Source organism: Alligator sinensis, unplaced genomic scaffold (genome assembly GCF_000455745.1).
Source record: "Alligator sinensis unplaced genomic scaffold, ASM45574v1 scaffold1339_1, whole genome shotgun sequence".
NCBI lineage: Eukaryota > Metazoa > Chordata > Crocodylia > Alligatoridae > Alligator > Alligator sinensis.
The window spans coordinates 28,032-51,087 of NW_005842490.1; the positions used below are offsets into that span (position 1 = coordinate 28,032).

The 23,056-nt window shown below is 43.1% G+C and overlaps 1 protein-coding gene across 1 annotated transcript in view; it reads left to right on the forward strand.

Annotated features, from left to right (window-relative positions):
* The first annotated feature begins 645 nt into the window (after nt 1-645).
* The window catches only part of LOC102372414 (sodium leak channel non-selective protein), a 324,052-nt gene continuing 301,641 nt past the window's right edge, over nt 646-23,056 (forward strand). The window contains exons 1-4 of the mRNA XM_025212883.1: nt 646-732; nt 4,491-4,574; nt 10,049-10,188; nt 11,656-11,784. Of these exons, the coding sequence (XP_025068668.1) occupies nt 694-732; nt 4,491-4,574; nt 10,049-10,188; nt 11,656-11,784 (392 nt within the window). The 5' untranslated portion in view covers nt 646-693. The remainder of the gene's footprint in view (nt 733-4,490; nt 4,575-10,048; nt 10,189-11,655; nt 11,785-23,056) is intronic.

Here is a 23,056-nt window from a genome sequence, read left to right on the forward strand (position 1 = left end):
ATCAATCTTTTGTATACCTACTTCACCCTCTTGTGTAAGCTGCATGTGCAAGGAGAGGAGTCACAGGAGAAGTATGATTTCAGAAGATCTGTGACAGTGGAGGGAGTCAGACCATGTACCACAAGGGTGGGTGGGCTAGTGACATAGGGCTGGAGAATGCAGGCTTTCTCAGAGATCTAGATACTTTTTCTTACACAGCCACTTCTCATGCTTTTTTTTCCTCTCCAAAGACACATGCTCTTTTCTGTTATGGATTCTGGGTAATAAGTTTTAAGAGACCTCTCTTTCATGAAGAGCTCAGAAGAGGACTGACACTTCAAGGCTTTTCAAGTAGTGCAATCTGAGCATTTTTGTAACCCAGAGAGGAGGGAGTTTGAAGGAAATGGAGCACCATGGGAAGGACGCTGTTCTTTGCTCCTAACCCTAGTGTTATAAATGATTCTGTAATGCATCATTTACAAACTACAGTGAAAGCAAGGGCTCACTCGTCACCTGCCAGGACAGCATCCACTTCCACAAGCCACAGGGATACTCTCATTTCTTTATTTTCTGTCCTCAGGATGCTTTCCCTCTTGGCTGCCCAGTAGCCTACCTTCAGCCGGAAGATGCTTTTGGTCCGTTTGGCCTGATCCTGGTGATTAGATCATAGTCCTATGCTGTGAGAGGTCTGAACTCAAATCGCCTGAGGAGAAGATGATCCTAGATCATGGTTTCCCATGCCCTAGACCAGAGGTTTTCAACCTTTTTTTGTCGGGGTACCCCCAGTGGATGGTCCATGAGTGGGGTGGAGAGAGGGGGGAGGTCCCTTGGCGTGGCATGTGGCAGTGAACCCAGAAGTGCTAGCGGCTTCTCCACACCACCCCTAGGGCCTTCTAAAGTACCCGCAGGGGTATACGTATGCCTGGTTGAAAACCGCTGTCCTAGACACATGTTTTACCCACTTAATTGTAGGGCAGAAGGTATAATAAATTGATCCTCCCTAAAAAAGTCCGAATTGTGCGTTTGGTTGTGTATAATTTGCTGCACTTCTGTGGTAGAATTGAACTACAGCGGGGTGCAAATGAACTTAGACCAGGGGTTGGCAATGTCTTCGGGTGAGGGTGGGAGGGGGAGTCTGGAATGCCCAGCTTGGGTCAGAAATGAATGGACACTAGTACTCATCCACCAGTGCTAGTTCTTCCTGCCAGCTAGCTTCAAAACAGCACGGTGAAAGCCCCCCTCCACTGGAGCTTGTACCACCTGACTGCAGTGAGGCATGGGCAGGGCTCCCTCTGCCAAAGCCCCAGGTGCCTGACTGCATCATGGCATGGCATAGCTCAGGGAAGATGTCCCTGGCACTGAAGCCATGGCTCTGTGGGCTGCATCTGCCCTGTGGACTCTAGGTGCTGACCTCTGGACTTAGGCAACACCGTATCCATTCCAAGTAGCTTCAGTAGAGACAGATTTAGTTGTGCAAAGCAAAACGAGTCCTGTAAGCCACCTCATTGTGTCCATGAGATTCAGGTTATTATGCAAAGCACAATAGGATGTTGTTTGGTGACTGAAAACCCCAAATCTGTGTCACTTGTACATCTTTGCAGAATTCTGCCTATGGCATATAAGCTTTCAATAAACTAGAAAGCATAGTGTATAATGGCTAAGTTGGTGAATTTTTTCTGTTTTTAAGGACATGTTTATAAACCTCTCAGTGCTGGCCATTTAGAGATCTCAAGGCAGGTAACTAAACCTTAACAGGTGTAGGAGTAGCTGTCAAATTATCTCAATGGTCCACAGGTTGCTGAGTCAAAGCTTCCTGAGCACGTAAGCCACAGGCCTGCTCTGATTCTTCCTTCTTGGGCAGTACCCCAGGTGTGAAGGTTGGGGCATGAAGAGTCTGGAAGAGCATGGGGTTAAACCAGTACCTGGGGCTGTGGGAAATTTCATTCCCCCCTCCCCTTCCTGTCCCTGGCTGACCTAGTATCAGGGTCAGAGTTGCTTCTGTCCTGCTCCAACTGGGCTGTGCCGCTGCTGCCCCCAGAGCTGTCCTTGCCTCACTGCAGCTGGGCTGCACAGGGAGCCAGGCTCAGCTGGGGACAATGATGGCAGCAGGCATGTTCCCCTTCCCCAAGCTAGCTTCTGGGTTGGCAGGGAACACCTGGGGCCACTGGGCAGGGAAGAGAAACACTTTGACTGACATCACTGCTATCATTGTCCCTGACTTAAGTCCAGTCCCCTATATGCAACCTGCCTGGAGCAGGGCAGGAACAGCTCTGCAGTTCCTCCTGGGTCAGCAATAGCGGTGGATGGGGAGGTCGGAATAGGAGAGAAGGAGAGGTGCTGCTGAGAACAGAGGGTAAGGGAGCGTGACTTCTAACCTGCTTTAGGGGCTTTTAGTTCCAGCTGCTGTTCTGCAGCATGGTCCAGAAGGGGATGTGAATGCATCACTGCCTCCCCTCTGCACCCATCTCCACTTACATGACCATGTAAATTCTACTTATGTACATAAAGATGCAATAGGATTTGACCTGTAATATTTCTGCTGTCTGTTTTATGGACATAGGGGACCATGTTTTTAAGAAATTGTGAAATAATCCCCAACCCTCCCTGTAACACTTCAGCATGGACAGAGTTAGGCTGTCCTAGATACTTAAATCAAATACATAAATATTTTGATGCAGAAGCTGAAAGAGTAATATGATATTTCTAATGGATTTTATTAACCTAAACCCTATCTGCCCACACTTATAAAGAGTATAAACCCTGATATAAAGTGTTATGGAAAAGTGCATTCACAGACAAATTCCTGTGCCAAACTCATGAAGCTAGATAATCTCAGGTTTTCTGTAGATGGAATTAGAAAATGGTGAGAAGTTAGTATACCACAACTGTTTTAGTTATTTCTGGCATGATGAAACCAGACATGTTAAAAATCCTTGCAGCAATATTTCTTCACATGTGTAAGAACAGGCAACTATTGACTGTATGAGTGTGGAATTCACTCAAGGTTATTTTAAAAGGTAATTGGAAGCTGTGCAATTGTGTCATTTCATGTCTTAATTTTTAACATGTGAGTGTTCATATACGTTTAGCAGTCTTTACCTTTTTCCCCAGTAGGAAGTGGTAAACAAAAAAAAAAATCAGTGATAGGTTTCATGCAAAAGGTATATTCTCTGAAGTGTACCAGAAAGACCAACAATTAAGTGTGGTGGACATAATATCCACGGGTGTCTATACATGATCAGCAGCTACTTAGCCGTAGCAGCGGGCTCCCCTGCTTTAGCATGCCGCTACAGCGAAGTAGCTGCTAAAAACAACCATGCGCCATGCGTACAGCACAGTATGGGTTGTTACTGCACCATGCTTTAGTACTTCCAAAAGGAAGTACTAAAGCATGGTGCAGTAACAACATCTTCATAGGTCAATTTATACATATGCCCAAACACAACACATTTAGCAAATGTCTGGTAGGGGAGCTCTACCAAGGCCAAAATAGTGTTACCCTGAATATGCCTATTTTGCCAAAGACCTGAAGCTCAGTAGCAAGTCCCTAATGATTATTAAAAATGGTTATCCCTATGTTATAAAGATGTAGCAAATGCAATTTATTTTAGAAAGAATTATTTTTTTATTTATAAAATGGTCTTTAATTTCTTGGGATTAAATTTCATTGTATACTCACGCCCTTGGCAAACGGATGAAAGACAGTATCATTCTGACCAGGAAGCATTGTGCAGAGATGAATGATCACTGCAAGGCTGTTGAGAATCAGGTGTCTTGCATTCTGCCAGGATGTGTTTAATCCCTGGAGACAGCATACCGGCTGTTGTGATGGATGAGTACTTGTGTTTAACACAGTTAATGGAGCACCAATAATGCCAACATTATTAAAACATCACTTTTTTTAAAGAGTTAAGCAGAAAATTATGAGACCAAGTTAGTAAAGAGCAGCCCAAGATGTATACCATAGAAATAACTGACAGCTCACGGAATGACACAGTGGTGGTTTGTGCCTATTAATTTTAGAATTATAGGGCTTTATTCAGACAGGCCATTGTGTATTTATTTGCAGTTGTAAGAAAAGAGGCTTCCAAAACAGACTGATGTTCCTTTTGGAGAGATGTTAGGAAACACCACTGCTCTAGTTTGGTAGCAGCTTACACTTATTTTTTAAACGTGTACATTTCTGCTCAAGGTACAGCTCAGTGAAAAATCAGATCCAGTATTTATCTTTCATTTTTAAAATAATAATCTTAAATTCTTCAGTCATACTAGCTGAAAGAAGATGCTGTAGAGAATTGAACTGAGAACTTTCTTTCTTGGATATAACATCTGTTTTGAAATTTTTATCTTCTAGCAGAAACAGTTGGGTTTTGGGATTTGGTAAAATGGAATCTTAGAAAAAGGCAGAAGAAACTGCTTTAGTTTCTTTGTAGTAGATATCTTTTGTGATCTTATTTCTTCTTCCTTTGACAAAATCAACAAAACCTCATATTTTTTTATTTCTCTTTTAGGGGGATAACTCCTATGTAAAGGATCGTTGGTGTGTGTTTGATGGCTTCATGGTTTTTTGTCTTTGGGTATCATTGGTGTTACAGGTAATCATGCCATTTTATCTTAAATACTAAACGGCTAGTTTTTCAACAACAGTTCCTTTGCTGTTGCCTGCAAAATACACACATGTGCATTTTAAACATAAAATTCTACAGGGATCAGGTTTTTAAAAATAAATGGTTCAGCCCTTCTGAAGTTCAGCATCCCCAGTTATTGCAGTATATCTGCATGGGGTGTTTCCATGGCAATGCTAACTTATACACATTGCATATAGCAGTTGTTATTAAAGCATAGGTCAGATTCTCTCCTGCAGACCCATGCAGTCCTTGATTATTTAACACTGTGGGAGTTTAGCCTGAGTAAGAACATACAGGACTGGGTTGCATAACAATTAGGGATGGGAGAGACTTTACGGGTTTTGCTATTTACCCACAGTTTCCATCTTAAAACTGTGCACATTTCTGGTCAGCTCATCTACAAAATGATAACTGAGAACTGGAAAAAGTAGAGGGAAAGGCAATAAAGATGACAGAGATATGGAGTGACTTCCATATGATAAGACAGTGAAAAGAGTAGAACTCTTTTGCTTGGAAAAGATCACTGGGCTGGGGGTGGTAGATATTGTTGTTGCAGCTCCATTCCTCTGAATCTTATTGCAACTTGAATTTGGGAGGGTGGCATATAAATAAAATACATCAAATAAAATATTTAAAACACACATTCATTTTCTACTTTAAATATGCCATAATGTTCTGATTTTAAGTTGATCCTGTATATACATTGACCACACATTTTCAGTTTAAGGAAAAACAGCTGTTCTCCTCAATAAGCACAAATGAGGTCCTTGAACTAGCATCATCCTTGCAAAATCCCACAGGAGATTCAAATAGCCAAGGAAAGAACCCAAAGGGTTAGATGTATAAAAAATGTTGGAGTAAAAAAAGCATTCTCTGTACCAATGATAATGTTGCCCAAGGCTCACCATGTTCTCTTCAGCCTAGAATTCCATGTCAATATATATCAAGACAAATGCTTTTAGTTAAATGGAAACTGATGACAGGTTTCAAGCAAATACAGGTCCTAATTGAAAGGCTAGATTTAAATTGCAGTTCTAAATGCAAACTTTATATACCATGTAGAGCTAAATTACCAAATCCAAACAGTCCTGGGTTTTTTGGGGTTCAGAATCTAAATCGTTCTAATATTTGAGGGACATGGGGAAGGACAGGGTGGGTGATGATATTTACAGGTGCCAGCAGAGTTTTGAGATTTCCTAGTGAGCAAACAATATTCAGTTAACTTGGGTTTTGGAAGAATGAAACCTATTGTTGTCCAGAGATATAAGAAACAGGTTTTGCACTCTGGACATCCGCAGTGGTTGGACCATCTGTGGCAGCTTGCAGAGGCAGCAGCCAGTAATCATGCATCCCCTCTAAGTTGGCTCATCCTGCACCCCTCCCTCTGCACCTTTTCTGCAGCACTCCACCTTTGCCAGGAGAGAGGTATGAGAAGCGGCCTGCAATTCAAGACAGTAGGCAATGGTTCACTACTGCTAAGGGATGTCTTCCCCAGAAGCAGTGAACTTCCAGGTGATGCTCCTGCATGGTGTGCTGCTGCTGCCCAAGGCATAGTACTGGCCAGTTACACCTTTCAGTCTTGATGCCTCAACTTGCCCAAATGCCAGAGGATTCCTACAGCTTCTGAGCTCCTAACTTGCCTTCTTTCCACTCCAATAGAGAAGACCACTGAGATCACTAGGAACTGCGAAGCCATGGTGATCTGAGTCATCCATCCATTGTGGCCCTCTCCTGTGTAAGATGAGCCTGCTCAGCATGACAGAGCAGATGGCAGATGTGCAGCACCTTTAAAGGTCAGCCAGCATGGGGTCATCTGTTCCACCACTCTTAAGCAGGCTGCAAAAGGGTTATCTGTTGTGCTGCCATCATGCTGGAGCAGATGATCCTGTGTAGCACCATTGAAGGCCACACACTACCTGACCCTTAAGGGTTCCATGCAGTGTCATTTGCTCCATGTAGTAATCCTGCATTGTTCTAAACATAGGTCAACTCCATGAATAAGTGGATTATTTTTATGGTTCTTTTTGAAGTGGAAAGAAGTGTTGATTTACAATTGGAGAAATGCAGTGTATGAAAATGTAGCATCTCACATACCCATGTATAGTAAAGATGAGCAACTGGACTTTTCATGGAAGCCATTGTGAATTGTCTAGTCTCCATTAAACTTTTGGGGGAGAGTATTTCTCTTTACTTTTGGGGATGTCTGGGGAAATTTGTGTGACAACAGTATACCACAAGAGGCCAGATTCTCTCTCGTGCATCCGGAAATAAATGGGAATGACTGGAGCATGCTGATAGACTTAAAACATCTATAAGCATGCATTTTCATAATATAGTGAGAAGCTCTTTTTATTTTGAGCAACATTTTCAGATGCCTTTTTTTCCTAAATTGGAGAAATAAGCACTTCATTCTTAGCCAGAATGGAAAAAGGGGAGGAGGCAGAGAGAAGCTTAGAGAAAGAGAGAGAGAGTTCTGTTGAAGTTTACTTTCATACATAGCTGAAAGTTTTTTGAGTTGTTAGCACTAGAAGTGTCAAGATTATGGGTGGAATACATTTTTGTTCATCCATAGGATAATTCAAGAATGTCTGAGATGGATTGTTCTAAGACTCCATTGTTTTAAAATGTATTAGAAATGGAAATTTTTCATTTGAAATACAGATTGAAAATGAGAGTGAAAACACATTACACTAAATCAGTGATTCGCAGCGAGGGTGATGCAGCACCGTAGGGTGCCTTGAGATCCTTTCAAGGGTGCCATGGGGTACCAGCCAGCTAGCACTGTTAGGTACGCAGACATGATTCACAGGATAAACCCAAAGGGAACCTCCAAACATTCAGGCATGTGTGCTTGCAGCAACTCAAGTAGGAGCAGCACAAATTTGAGGCAAGGATTTTTGCCTCAGTGCACGTGCCCAGACATGCACTTTGGTGTGTGGCAAGTTTTGCCACTTGGGGCAAAATAACCCTGCCCAGCTGCTCCAGGATCTGGCCTCTGCAGTATAAAAACCTGCCCTGGCAAGCATCTTAGTACTGCTTGCTCTCAGAAGCTTCTGGGGCCTGGCCTATTGGTATCTGGGGACAGCCTTATGCCAGCTGGACTGCTGAAGCAGTCCTACCTGAGAGTTCCCTGCATCCTCTACCCACTGCAGCAGTCTGGCAGTAGGGGCTGCTGCCTGGCTGTGACCTGCTGCCACCTGTGACAGCATGTAGCCCCAAGGCTGCACGCTTGCCAGACCTGGATGGGGACTGCACAGCTGCAGCAGGGGCACCTGCACCTCTGGGCCAGCTGCCGGTGGGCTGTGGCTACACAGTTGGCCTTTGTTTGGCACTACTGCCATGTGTATAGCTGCCTGCCAACCTGAGCAGCTTTTGCCTGGAAGATATTCTCAGTGTGGTAGCCTGCTTTGAACTGTCAAAGCATGTCCTCCTGACCTCCAGCTCAGTCCTGGGTGCCAGCCCTAAGCAGGCTCTTCTGCCTGGGTCCTGCCACCTGTCTCACTAGCAGGAGTTCTGGTGTTCCCTATTTAAAAACTATAAAATCTCTGATAATAAAAGCCCAAATTCACTCTTTAAAATACCCCAAAATCCATGTTCTTCCACAATTAAAACAAAAGAACAAAAGACCACTATATAGAGACAGAGGGAGAGAGAGAGAGATCAGTTGGGCAATGTTTTATTGATATATTTACAATGTTACAGCAGTTTGGAAGCCTACCAGTGTTTCTAACATCATAATAAAATAAATTCTAGATATTTATATGTTTTGATGTTTGCTTTTGGTTTTCTTATCATAGAACAATTAGAGCTCCCCCTGACGCCTGTACTAACCAGGATGTGGGGACAGCTGCCCCTGCACCCACAGTTCCTGCCAGCAGGTCTCATCCTGTCTGGCAGCTGGTCATGCTGGGTGTATGTTGGGGGAATGTGGGGTTTGCAGAAGAGGGGTGGAAAGGAGTGTGGGGGGATGCGGGTCGGGGTGCGGGTGAGTGTGGAGGGATGTAGGGAGATGTGGGTGGGTGTGGAGGGATGGGGGTCATGGGGTGTGTGGGTAGGTGGGGGATTGTGGGGGGACTGTGTGTATGGTGTGGAACTATGTGGGGGGGACTGCTCAGGAGGGGTGGGTCCCCTGCCCTTCACAGGGCGCAGCCCCCCGACGCAGCTCCCACCAAAAATGCCCCTGCAGGGCCACAGACCCCCTGCAGCACCCCACCCCCACCCCCGCATGGGCCTGGCCCCCCTGCCAGCCCCCCTGCATGGCCCCAGCCCTCCGCACAGGCCACAGCTCACAGTTTGCAGCAGCGGCCATCGGGGCACTCAGAGTCCCTGCATACACAGGCCCTGTGCGCCATTGGGCCAGGCCACTTCCATGCACGCAGGACCTGGCCCGGTCTGACAGGCAGTCCCTGCAAGCAGTGCGGGACCCGGGGTGACATCTTGAGCTGTCCAGGGCCACCTGCAGGTGCATGGTGCTGTGCCGAGCCTGGCAGGGCCCATGCAATGTAGCACGGGCACTGCCAGATGCCAGGCAGCTGGGGCTGAGTCGTACTACCCCCTGCTTCTCCGCGCCGTGTGGGGGGGGCTGTGCCATGAGGCCCTGAGTGTCCCGATGGCCACTGCTGCTGGTGAGCTGTGGGCCATGTGGGGGGGCTGGGGGTGTGCGGGAGGTGGGTGGGGGACCCACCCCTCCCAAGCTGCCCCTTCCCACCATCCCCCACATCCTCTCTGGCCCCCTCCCTACTTCAGCCCCCCCCCCACCCCTCCCAGTTACCTGAAACAGAGCCCAGGTCCAGGTCCCTGCAGCTTGCAATGCTATTTGCCCTGCATTTGCCCAGCATGCTGCAGCATCAGAGCAAGGGACAGGCATGGAGATGCTCTGGCCAGCTACCAGGATGTCTCTTTGGAGAACCCGAGCTTCCAGTTGCCTCAGGGCATGGTCCTGGATCATGCCCTGCCCCGCTTTTTTCTGGGGATTTTTTTTTTTATACCTGAATATCCAGATATCATATTTTGAGCCTGTGCTGCAAATATACAGTGCGGGGAAGGTTGTTTTGTTGCTAGCATGCCTCTTGCCGCATCTCAAACTGCTTTGAGATGCGGCAAGAGGCATGTGCGGGCTCATCTTGATACACCCAAAGATTTCAAATAAGAGTCCATAATATTAAAAACATTCTGACCTATTGTGTTCTTTCTGAGCTCTTTGCATAGAAGAATTGCTCTAAAATTTTCCTGTAGTCAAAAAGTGATTGAAGACTAAGCTTGCATTTTCTGAAGGGTGACTTGCATTTAACAAGGGGTGCCTTGAGTCTAAAAGATTTAAAAACCACTGCACTAGAAATAGTTTTGCAATGTGTATTCTCAAATGCAAGTACTAGGGCAAAGAGTGAGATGGACACCCCAAGAACAGCTGGAAAACAAACCCCTCATTCTTTTGTATATAGGTCTTTGAAATTGCTGAGATAGTTGATCAGATGTCGCCCTGGGGCATGTTGCGAATTCCACGGCCTCTTATTATGATTCGAGCATTCCGGATATATTTTCGCTTTGAGCTGCCAAGAACAAGGATAACAAATATCTTGAAGTAAGTGAAAAAGTTACTAGTAAAAACTATGCATTTCAAACTCAATTAATCATGATTATATATGTAGCTGGGAGGGGAGCAACTGAATGTGAATCTGATGGTGAGTTTTAGAACTGAACAAAAAAATGTAAAAATATTGATTTCTTTTAAATACTGATTTACCTGATAAAATGGTCAAAACCAGCAGAGGTTTATACGAACATTTTAAAGTAGTTTTGTTAATTTTTACTAGAATTTTTTCACTAGGTGTTGTAACTTTCATATTTTTTTAAAAGGTGTATCAAAAATACAGGATGGACTCTCTTTCTGCTTATACTTTTAAAAAAATAAATGCAAACCCCCACTACATTAATATTTGTGTATTCATCCATATGCACATTTTACACACAACAAGAAATAGTAATTGTCAGCAAAAGTATACAGTTATATAATAGACTTCCCATTTCCCTCTGTCATTTCATGGGTATTCTAACAAACCTGCCTCCTTCAGGACAGCTCACATTTCAAACCTCTCATCATCTTAAAACAACCACCAGTTTATAAGAAAGGTATTTAATATGGCACAGAAATATTGTCTCCCAAAAAAAGGGCAATGATGTATGAAGGTAGTATTCAACCCTATTCAATAATGGGCTTTGATACCTGATATTTTATGACCAATAATGCCCCTAAATAGGAGCCATATACAGAGAGAAAGGGCAATTTTCAGTTTTTAAATGAGATGCATAGAACTTTTTTTCTAATCCTAGAAAGTCCTGCATTAGTGACCTGTAGAATTATGACATTATTTTAAAAGATAGCTATGCATGATGGGTTGATGTGGAATAAATTTATTGTCCTACACCTGGGATTAACTTTACTACATCATCATGTATTCTGTATATATCCCATAATAGAAACCCTATTAGAAAAGTGTAGGGTTTTTACATTTTTCATTGTCTTATTTTTTTCTAATTTCTCCTCCTGCAGAGCATGGTTGTCTTAGTTACTTGGGTCACCTCTTCAGATGGTGATAATCAATGAGAGTCTACTGACTTCAGTGGAATAGCTGATTTATATCAGCTGAGGAACTGGCCCTAACAATCTAAATGTACAAATATGAACCTCAGTGAGGAGGAAGAAAGTACTATGTTAAAATGTTTATGATTCAGACAATAACTGATTGATGGTAATAAAGCTAAAATTTTATTTTCTGTGTAGGAGCAACTGTAATCTGTTTGATACTCTGTACTTCTGAAAAAAAATCAAGCAATATTGATTTAAGCTGAATTTCAGATACCCATTTCTAAAAAATCTTGGCTTCCATTTCTAATACATAATGAAATACCTTGTTTTAACATTGCCACTCTTGCAGGACTACTATTTTTAAATTATTTTGTGTATGTTACTGCAATTGGTGTATATCTTTTTTCTAGACATAGTCTTTCATTGCATGTGCATTTAGTGTACTATTTATCTTTTTACCAGGCGTTCTGGAGAGCAGATTTGGAGTGTTTCAATTTTCCTTCTGTTCTTTCTGCTACTATATGGAATTCTAGGAGTCCAGATGTTTGGAACTTTTACCTATCACTGTGTAACAAATGACACTCAGCCAGGGTAAGCTGATCTATGTGGTCATATGTAGATGTATTCTTTCCATGCATGTGGATAATTTCTGTTAGTATTAATGAGAATGAACATAATAAGTTAAAAGAGGATCCAAGCCATCAGTTACAGTTGACTAAATATACCTGAAAATTTGATCTTATCATAAATTATTAGCTATAACTAGGGACCTACCAAATTCAAGGCAGCTGCCTGCCCATTTCGCAGGCAGAACGCAGGGCACGGCAGCTGTTTTGTGGGCGGAGCTGAGTGGACACCCCCATGCCTCTGGCTGAGGGGCTCGGGAGGCCCCGCCTCTCACTGCTGATTAGTGGTGAGGGCTGCCTGTCATATGGCCCTGCCTCTCACCACTAATTGGCTGTGAGGGCTGTCTGTCATTCTGCCCCACCCCACTCCTCCAATTGGTAGAAAGGGGCAGGGCCACGTGACAGGCACCCCTCACAGCCAATCAGTGGCAAGGGGTGGGGGCTAATTAGTTGATCTAATAAAAGATATCACATTCACCCAAAAAACCTTGTCTGCCATACTAAATATAGTTTCTTTTCATGCACTTTCTCCTTATTCCTATGATCAAAATATTTTGAGCTAAGCGGAAACTCTCTTATACTTCATGAAATTTACTTCTCATGTTGGAGTAAATATTTCCAAAAATCATAACAACTTCCACCTCACTATAACAGTCAAGTTAAAAAGGCTCTGTTGTGAAGCTCACAAGGCTCTGTTGTGAAGCTTCTTGGGAGAATGGCCTAGAAAATAGATAAGAAAAATAATTACTGGCTAATATAAAGATCCAACAATTTCTCAGCCATTTAACAGCTTGTGGATAACCTCCCAAAATGTCAGGATGCGGCTTCAAAGGACATTGAGCTGAAAACTCACCCCATGCAAAGCATCCAAAGAAATATTTTTGTTCTTATTAACCATATTTATCAGAGATATTGTTTTATTACACCAGTGGAAAATAACAGTGAGTAATATGATTTTTTGAATAGAGGGGACAATCTAGACCAAAGTATGACAAATCAACATAGCAAGAATTCATTACCAGGGAAAATTAATTGAAGTTAGCTGAATAACTTGCTCTACTTTAATGTTGCCTTTAGGATTTGTTCAAAATTACTATAACAAGGCATGTGTCTTATTTTGGTTTAAAATTGATTTCCTTATTGTTCAGAATGTAAATTGAAGGACCAAGGACAGACTATACATTTTGGTGTACACTTGAATTGACCATACATTCAAGATATCCCCAAATATTTTCAGAAGCTATTTCTCTAAGTATGACTTAATATGATAACATTAATATACAAAATTAATTTTGAAGTTAGGAAACTATTCTATTATGCCATTTATTTGCTAGCTTGCCAAAGGTTCAGATCCAGAATAGATTTCAAAATAGATGGATCTTTGCATCTGGATAATTTATGCAATACAGTTTATGTTTTTAATATAAGGGGGAAAAGGCCACTAAGATCAATGTTTTTAAAACTCCTTTGAGAATTTTTTGTTACAGAATTTAAATCAGGTACTCTAGGGACGGTATCATCTCTTGGTTACAGTCAGCAGATTTCATTTAAGTTAGAATGATGTTGATTGACACTAACTAAGGATCTGACACCATATCCTTTAAAATATATATTTTCCTTTATTTACATTTTCAGGGTTTTTTTTTTTTTATAAGGTATCACAACCTTCAGTTGAAATTATGTTAGATTGCCTTTTCTATATGTGATTGCCACTGAATCACAATACTTTGGGACAAGAGAAAAATAGCCCTTGTACTTTCTGGAGATGGGTATGGGTATGTACTTCTTGGGGATGCTCCACTATCACCATTTGTAAAGTTTTCTGATGACTTAATTGTTTTGCTTGATTAGTTATACATTAACTGTCCATTCATAGGAAAGGCTGTTTTTCTTCCTCATTATTATGAGCTTGTGGGCAGCCTCTGACTGTTATACCATGTGATCAGCAGGGATCATAATTCATAGATGCTGGAGTTGAAAGGGACTTCAACAGATCATTGAGTCTGACCGACTGCCTGGGCAGGAAAGACCCTGCCTAGGCAGGAAAGAATGCTGGGGTCAGATGACCCCAGCCAGATGCCTATCCAGCCTTTTCTTAAAGACCCCCATGGTAGGGGAGAGCATCACCTCCCTTGGAAGCCCATTCCAAATTTTGGCTACCAGGGATCCTCGTTTTCTTTGATAAAAAAATACCCCCAATTTTCAGATTAAAACAAGTAACCCAAAATCCACAATTTTCTGAGATTCGTTTTAATCACAGAAAAATGGGGATTTAGGCTTACTTTCTTAAATCTGAATATTGGGGATATTTTTTTTTAAATCAGAGAAAGCCAGGATCCCTGGTGATCAGTATACAACAATTTTAATTTTTTTCCCCCTCTAGCTCTACTGGCCAGACCAACAGACTATAAGAACCATTTTAGGTTGATTTAGACAATGTTTGAAATGGTAAACAAGTTATGTAATATAGATTCTATATACTAATTTTTTAGTACTGCAGCTGTTTTATTATGTATTCCTCCTGGCGATTCAACTGAGAGGATACATGTAGGTAGCATGTAAGTTTTATTAAGAGATGTGAAGCTTCAGATGTTTTCATACACGTAAAGCAAGATGTGCCTATGTCAGCAAGTCTAAAACTTCTTTGATTCATATGCTGCCTTCTTCAAAGAAAAAGCCATGAAATTAATATATGGAACGTAGTCATATACAGTAGTTTGGAAACCCTTAGCTTGAGACATATGTGAAATAAGAAAAATAACCTGTCTAGAATTATTGCTTTATCAAACATGTCAAAGCCACCAAAAACACAAATAAATATAGAAAACAAACAATAACCATCAATTGCAGTATGAATGCACATGCTAACTTCTGTCAAGATGTCAAGAAAGAAACTTTGCATTATAGAAAGTAAAGCAAATTCCATCTTGTGTTGACAAAGGCCAGAATTTTAACCCTTTTGTGCTTAAGATACAGAACTTCTGAAAAATCAAACGGTGAAAACTTGAAACCTTAAACTATTAGTATACTGTCCTAACTGGATGCATTTAAGAGAGTGAGGCTGAAAGACAGTCAGTATGAAAACATTCGGAAATTATTACAGAGAAGGAACCATTAGGTCATCTCACGTGTCTTCCTTTTTATTATATCAAATGTCTATCATTTATGTGAGCCCAGTAACTTATCCTTGATTGCATTAAGGCATTAAGGCATCCAGTCTTACTCTGAAAAGATAGAGAGATAAAAAAATCTTTCATTTGGTAGCTAGTTCTAAAAGACAGTGATGCTTACTGTACATTTAAAAAATGTGCCTAATTTTTTATATGAATTTGCCTAGCTTCAGTTTTCAGCTATTGAACCTTGTTCTAACTTTTCTCTCCAAAATAGAGTGTGTTGTAGTACCTAGTATTTTTTTTTTGTTATGAAGCTTTATAAATGTTGGAATCAAGTCCCTTTTAATGATAAATCAAAAAGATGGAGCTCTCTTGAACTCTCCTCAAAGGCATTTTCTCCAGCTGACATAATCTTTTTGTGGCTGTTCCCTGTGCCTTCTCCATGTTTTCGTCATCATTTTTGTAGTATTGATTCACTAGACCTTTATGCAGTATTCCAGTATTGGTTTTGCCAATGCCAAACACAGAAGTAAAATCATCTCTGCTCCTCACTGCTACTATATTTATGCACCAAAGATAGTAGCCCTTTTTGCCACAGCATCACACTGGGAGCTAATGTTGCCTGCCCACTGTGACCCCTAAAATCGTCCTCAGAAGCCCTGCTTAACAGTTCTCCATATGGCAGTTATGGGCTGCATTCCATATTCCTAAAGGAAGAATTTTGCATTTGGTTATTTTAAAATAACTTGTCTGAATGGTCTTATATCACCAACTGTTCCATATTGCTCCATGTGACTACCATTCCTTCATCATTAGTTATCATTTTGCCAGTCTGTCTGTCATTTGCAAATATCAGTTGTAATTTTATATTTACTTCTGGATCATTGATAATCATTATTTCCAATTGTCAAGTACTTTTGGAGGTGTCAGTTCATCATTTCTTACTTCACTTAATATGTGCTTTATGATTTTGTATACTGCCAGTTTTTAATCACAATATCATGTAGTACTAAGTCAAATGCCTGACTGACAAAACTCTATTATCGATATATCCATGTGTTAAATCTTGTCAAACTAACTTGATTTTAATGAGGTTACATGTTTGCCTGACAAGGTTATATTCACTAAATCCATGTTGGCTGGCAATAATTATATCCCTTTTTTACAATTCCTAATTTCATATCAGTCCTTCCCTTATATTGCCTAAGATATAGGTTGGCTAAACAACTTATATTTGCCCACAATATCCTACCTTTTAAAATATTGGCATGTGGGCACTTTTCTAGTCATCTGGAGTTTTGCTGGTATTTCAAATGTATTAAAATGAATAATTAATAATAGTCAATAACATATATACATTATTTAATTATTTATTATTCATTAATGCATGCCTCTGGATTGTCTGTCGTTTCTCGAGGGAGAGATTCTCAGAGCGCAGAAAAAGTCCATTCCTATATGCAGGAAAGGTGGTAAAGGGGCCAGGAATCCCTCTTGACTTACCAGAGGAGTCATGGAGTGCTTAAAAAAGAAAAAGGAGGCTTACAAACAGTGGAAACAAGGGGTAGTCGCCAAAGAGAAATACACAAATATAGCCCATATTTGTAAGGTGAGGATAAGGAAGGCAAGGGTGGCAACTGAGATCAGGTTGGCGACCAAAATCAAAGACAATAAAAAGTCTTTTTTTAGGTATATAGGGAGCAGGAGGAAGAACAAGGGAAATGTGGGTCCCTTGTAGAATGGGATGGGACAGATGATAATAGACAGTCAGGAGAAAGCTGAACTCTTTAATGAAGAGTTACTTTGCATTGGTGTTCCTGCATACAAATGGTGGTCGCCCGCCTGGTCGGGTAATGGATGGATGTGGGGTCAGGGGGCAATTGCCAACCAATGGTCAGTGTTGAACTGGTGAGGGAGCACTTAGAGCACCTGAATGTCTTCAAATCAGCAGGACCAGATGGACTATACCCGAGAGTGCTGAGGGAATTGGCTGGAGCCATTGCGGGACCATTGGTGAAGGTATTTGAAGACTTGTGGTGCTTGGGAGAGGTCCCGAAAGACTGGAAAAGGGCCAGTGTGGTGCCAGTTTTTAAGAAGGGGAGGAGGGAGGATCTGGAATACTATAGGCTAGTCAGTTTGACCTCAATACTGGATAACATTTTGGAAAAAATTATCAAGAAGTCCGTTTGTGAGAGACTGGCAGAAGGCACGATGCTGACAGCCATCATGGTTTTGTTGAGGGCTGGTTGTGTCTGACCAACCTCATCTCCTTCTATGGTCAAGTATCAAACTGCTTAGATGTGGGAAACATGGTTGATGTCATATACTTAGATTTTAAAAAGGCCTTTGATATGGTTTCCCATGATGCTCTGTGACAGTGGGCCATCTCAGGACCAGATCTTATTGATGGCCCTCCCACCTGTCTAGGGCAGTCTGCCCTGTCTCATCTGACATGACTTGCTGTAATACAATAGATGTTGAGTGTGGGAAGCTGCTCATTTAATGCCCCAATGCCTAGGGGATTGTACGCGGCTCCATACTGCCCCTACACTGTGTCTCATGCTTCACAGATGGCAGGGCAAATTGATAACAACTCCGGCCCAGGACTGGGCTAAATTCTGCCCCTTGCTGGGCCTCTAGCACTCCACTCTTGCACTCCATTCCCTGTCACGGGGCTTTTTTCATACTGCCCCTCTGAAGGCCACTTGCATTGGGCTCAGATGTGCCTGGCAGACATGCAGACATGCCTGCAGATGTGCCTGGCCCCGCTGCTAACTCTCTGGTCTAAAATTACCCACTGGGAGCTGGGGTTATAAGGCACCCCTACCAGCCTTTACTGGGGAGGCAACTGGCCTGGCATTTCTGGGGAACTGCCTGCCACAAGCAGTTCCACCAGGCCATCCTTCCCCAGGAGCAGGAGCCTCCTGCCATCATCATAGCTCCTGCTTTTACCACCAAGGTGTTCCTGAGCAGCTGCTCAGCTGGTTGGTGTCTTTCTAGCTGCCAGCAGCAGACTACTGGCTCAGCCCTGAGGGCCAGAGCTAAAATGGAGGCTGCTCAACCCTCTGTCCCAATCACATGGCCCTCCTCTGGTCATGTGACTGTTTCATCAGGGCTGGCCTGCACCTGCCGGCTGCCACTCCAAGCCCTCAAAGTGGCAGGAACCAAAAGTGCTCTGCCACACACTCTTATAAAAAAAACCTGGGAAATTGTGAGTTGGCAGAGTTCACGGTCAGGTGGGTTGGGAACTGGCTAAGGGGTCGAACTCAGAGAGTGTTAGTGGACCCGTCTGTATCATCTTGGTAGGAGGTGGCCAGTGGTGTCCCGCAGGGTTCAGTTCTTGGCTCTGTGCTGTTTAGCATCTTTATCAATGATTTGGATGAGGATGTGGAAAGCATGCCTGCCAAGTTTGCGAATGATACTAAGTTATGGGGGAAAACGGTCACGCTAAGGGATAGAATGCAAATCCAAGTGGACCTGGAGAAGCTGGAAAGGTGGGCAGAATGGAACTGGATGCAGTTCAATAAGGATAAATTTAAATTGCTTCATCTGGGGAGAAGTAACCAGCAACGTGAATATAGGTCAGGAGGAGATATCCTGGCCAGCACGATGGCTGAAAGGGACCTTGGGGTTATGGTTGATCACAGGATGAACATGAGCCTCCAGTGTGATGTTGTAGTCAACTGAGCTATTAGCATACGGAGTTGCATTAGTTGATGCATCATGAGCAGGACTAAGGAAGTGATACTTCCTCTCTATTCGGTGCTGGTGAGACCCCAGATGGAGTACTGTGTCCAGTTCTGGTACTGCACTTCAAAAAAGATGTGGAGACTCTTGAAAGGGTCCAGAGAAGGGCCACAAGAATGATTAAGGGCCTGGAAGACAAACCTTATGAAGAAAGACTAAGGGATCTGGGACTATTCAGCCTGGGAAAGAGAGGACTGAGGGAGGACTTTGTGACCATCTATAAGTGTATAAGGGGTTGGGAGAAAAAATATTCATTAGGGTGCCCCAGGCAAGGACAAGGAGCAATGGCCATAAAGTGTTAGAGGATGGTTTCAGGCTTGATATAAGGAAGATATAAGGACTACAGTATGAGGATGTGGAAAGCATCTCTCCCCTCTCTCCCAGTATATGGATAGAAAAATGAGTATAAAAGGGATTATAGATTTCCCTCTTATTGATGCCAGTCATGGACTGTAGATGCCTACTGGAGAAAAATATGGTTGTGGTGGTGCACTAAGATTTGGAAGACTTTTTAAGAGAAAAGTCATATTTGAAAAGATATTCAAAGGGAAATTTACTTGGACACTTGGATCACTTTCATAAAATATATAGACAACTCAGTGAACAAACTTTTTTTTTCTTTTTTTTCTTTTTAGCAGTCAGACAAAAAGCTGACACTTCTCTTTCAAACTGCTTATTATATCAAGCCTCTTCAGATGTTTAATGTGTTCCTAAGCATTTTTAGGGCATATATTAAACATAAAGAACAATTTAAAATTCTGTGGATGGACTTTTGTCTTCCCTTGTTTGCCTAGATGCTAATTTTCAGCTGCATACCTGAGCATTTTTTGTATTTGTCCTGCATTATGGACATGTCAGTGGGCATGTGTAGACTCAAGCTATGTACTGGCTAGGCATATACCTGAATGTAAATTAAAAAAAACAAAAACATTGGCAGAGGGGAGGAAGGAGAAGGACTTGATGCCTTAGAGGTTAGAGCACTGGTTCCGGAAGCCAGGGACTCAGCTTCTAGGCACGTCTTGCACAGAAAAGCTTGAACCTGTATCTCCTCTACTTCCCCGCTAGAAGCTCAAATCACTGTGCCACAGGTTAGGCATTATTCAATCTTTTCTCCAGGGCTTCTTCTAAAGCTGAGCCACTGCACCTTGCGTTTAGTAGTATAACCCCCTCTTGTGAGGGGTTTTGGGTGTGTGGCACTGGTGACTCAGTTTTTTAAAGAGTATTTCACTTTAACAGGCGTGTACAAACAAGTTTGATTTATTTATATTCACAGACATCTAAACAGCAAGGCGCAACCCAGCTTGGAAACCTGGTAAAAAAATGACCCCTCTCAACAGTACAACTTAAAATGCCAATTTCAGCTGCCTCACAAGGACCGTTCAAGGGGAGACTCTTCACACTGGGCACTTGTACACATGACAAAATTTGCTCTTAGTTGCATTCCAACAGTGTTATAGTTTGCATGTGCGGGTTTTCCTGACATTTTAAAAGTCTTCCTGGTGCACTAAAGTAAAACTCATCTGGACAGAGTTTAGTTTGGGGCACCACAAATTAAAATGCATCCATGGATTTGTCATGTGCAAACAAAAATGCGCTCAAAGACATGTAGTGAACCTTTGGTCCACCAGATGGTGCTTGGAATTGCAGATAGGAGGCGAAGAGGTTAGCTGCCCTTTTTCGATAACTGTGTTTGTTTGGATATCAGGCGTTGCACTCCAGATGCTGCGGTCCATCCAGCTCAACATGAATCAATGTTCTTTCTCCTGTATGGGAAACCACGTCCCCCCACTCACTCTCCTGGCCATGCCCTGGCCAAGGTGACAACGGCACCATCACCCCATAATCTGCCCCTGCCCCTAAATGAATGCCACTTTTTTTTCTTGTGCTGGCTGCTGCACCATTCATGATTGCTCAAGGTCAGTCCACACTCAGACCCATGGCAGCCAGCAGCCCTTAATGAGAATGGCATAGTTACTACATAATCTGCCCCTGGTTCAATCCAGGAACGAAGAACTACTTGGCTGCCTAAAGGGGGTGCCACAGACTGCTTTGATTTGCCCTTCAGTCAGACAGAGCAAATGGCACCTGTGTTCTCATAGCACTGTGTGCAGGTAGCCCATAGCTGGCATGCTCCCTCGTGCTGCTGCTTGCCTTAGTCACGATTGCAGTCTCACCTCACAGTCAGACCCACACAATGGCAGCAGGCACTGTCATTAGGGTTACCATATTTCCATTTAAAAAAACGAGGTGCCCTAGTCCAGTCCAATCCATTGTTCCTCACTCTAGGACTCAGGACCCTAAGCCATCATGCCTGCCTCATTAACCAGGGCACCCCTGGCCCTGGCAGTGCCCCCACTCCCAACCCCCAGTGCCATGCACTTGCTTCTTGGGGATTTACTGTTTTTTCCACTTTTACAAGTTAAGCAACCCTCCCTAATGTTGCAAACAACTGTTCATTTGCCAGTGGTGACAACAAAGCCAGGATCAAAGCCCAGAACTCTGGCCTGATTATCTGATGGCCACCTTCATTGAAAGAAAAGAAGATAAAAAGGGTTTTTTACATAATTAACCTTTACTGATTTATTAAGCATAACTTAAAGAAATAACCAACCAACCATTACAGAATTTTCAAGGTAAACATTAGCGAGAAGCATTACTAGTCTAACTTTTTAAACTTCAGGCAATATGCAATGAGTTTCATTACAATACCTTTTTTTGCACATATGTAGTAACCATAGGCATTGTTTATGCTTAAATCAACAAACAGTCCATGACCACTAATTAGCAATACTTAGCTACTATCTCTGCACATAAGCAACACTGTTTTTCTACATTTCTGAGCTGGACTGCCCTTCTCTCTTCCTTTCTTGTGAATGCCTCCTGCCTTTTTGCCCAGCCGACACTTGGCCACAGACTCAACGTGCCTGTCTTGCTATTTCCTGCAACCACACTGTGCAGGTACTGATGGTACTGACAATCCTATCTGACCAGGCATCATTCTCAGGCTCCCTGTGTAGTCTGTGTTTTTTCGGCAGCGTTGATGGCAGCAACGGCAGCATACCTACCAGAGAGCTGAAAGCCAAGGAAGGACTGAATGTGAGGGATAATTGTGTGCTCTGAGAATCAGACGAGTGGATAACAAGCATTCTAGAAAACCCACCAAGAAGGGCTTGCCTGCCTGCCTGTCCACGTTGTTGGGCTGCAGGCCCTAAATGTCTGCAAATATGTCACCTGCAGAGCCTTTGTGTTTTGCATTGCCCTTCACCTTCCTGCATGACAATCCAATCCTCCCCCACCTGTCAGTTAGTTGTCAGTTGAATTAACACCCTCCCCCCCCCCCCACATCTCATGTCAGTTACCTGCGATCCCCAAACCTGCACCCCTCACATAACAGCCCAGCCTAATCTCAGGTATCAGTCAGATGTCAGATGTCAGTTCCTCATAGCTCAACTTATCAGTTGTAGAAGATGTCCCCAGTCTCTCCTCTTCAGCAGACTCACCAAGGGCTAGTTATATTGATCTGTCACTGTCTTCCTTTCATGAGTCAGCAGGACTTGCAGTCAGACCTGTGGTCAGTGAACTGACAGGAGCAGAGGACAGCTTGGATATCTCTTCTCTTTGCTTGGCATTGGAGTACCTCCATCAATGGTTGGGGGTACTGATAATGTGGCACATTAAGCAGGGGCTACCATTCTGATGAGCTCTTGCTACTCCACATTGGAAGCAGCTCTCACATTCTTGGCCTTCACCCTGCTCTGGACTTCCATCTTGTTGTGTCCCCCTCTGGGCAAGTCTCTTGGAGACATCCAGGTAGATGTGCAAGTTCATGGTCGGGCAGTTGATGACACTGAACTGACTTAAGACCTCAGGGTTCCCCAGCACATGCACCAGGCTCTTAGTTTCTTCATAGGACCAAGTTCATAGAATCATAGAAGTAGGGTCGGAAGGGACCTTGTAGATCTTCAAGTCTGACCCCTCGCCCAGGCAGGAGGAAAACTGGGCTCAAATGACCCCAGCCAGGTAGGCAGCAAGCAGCTTCTTAAAGACCCCCAGGGTAGGAGCCAGCACCACTTCCCTTGGAAGTTGGTTCCAGATCCTAGCCGCCCTAACTGTGAAGTAGTTCTTACGGATGTCTAATCTAAACCTACTCTCCAACAACTTGTGGCCATTATTCCTTGTTATCCTGGGGGGCGCTAGGGGAAACAAGGTCTCCCCCAAACCCTTCTGGTCCCCCCTAGTGAGTTTATAGATAGTCACAAGGTCCCCCATCAGCCTTCTCTTGTGAAGGCTGAACAGGTTCAGGTCCCATAGCCTCTCACTGTAGGGTCTGCCCTGCTGTCCCCGGATCATGAGGGTGGCCCTCCTCTGGACCCTCTCAAT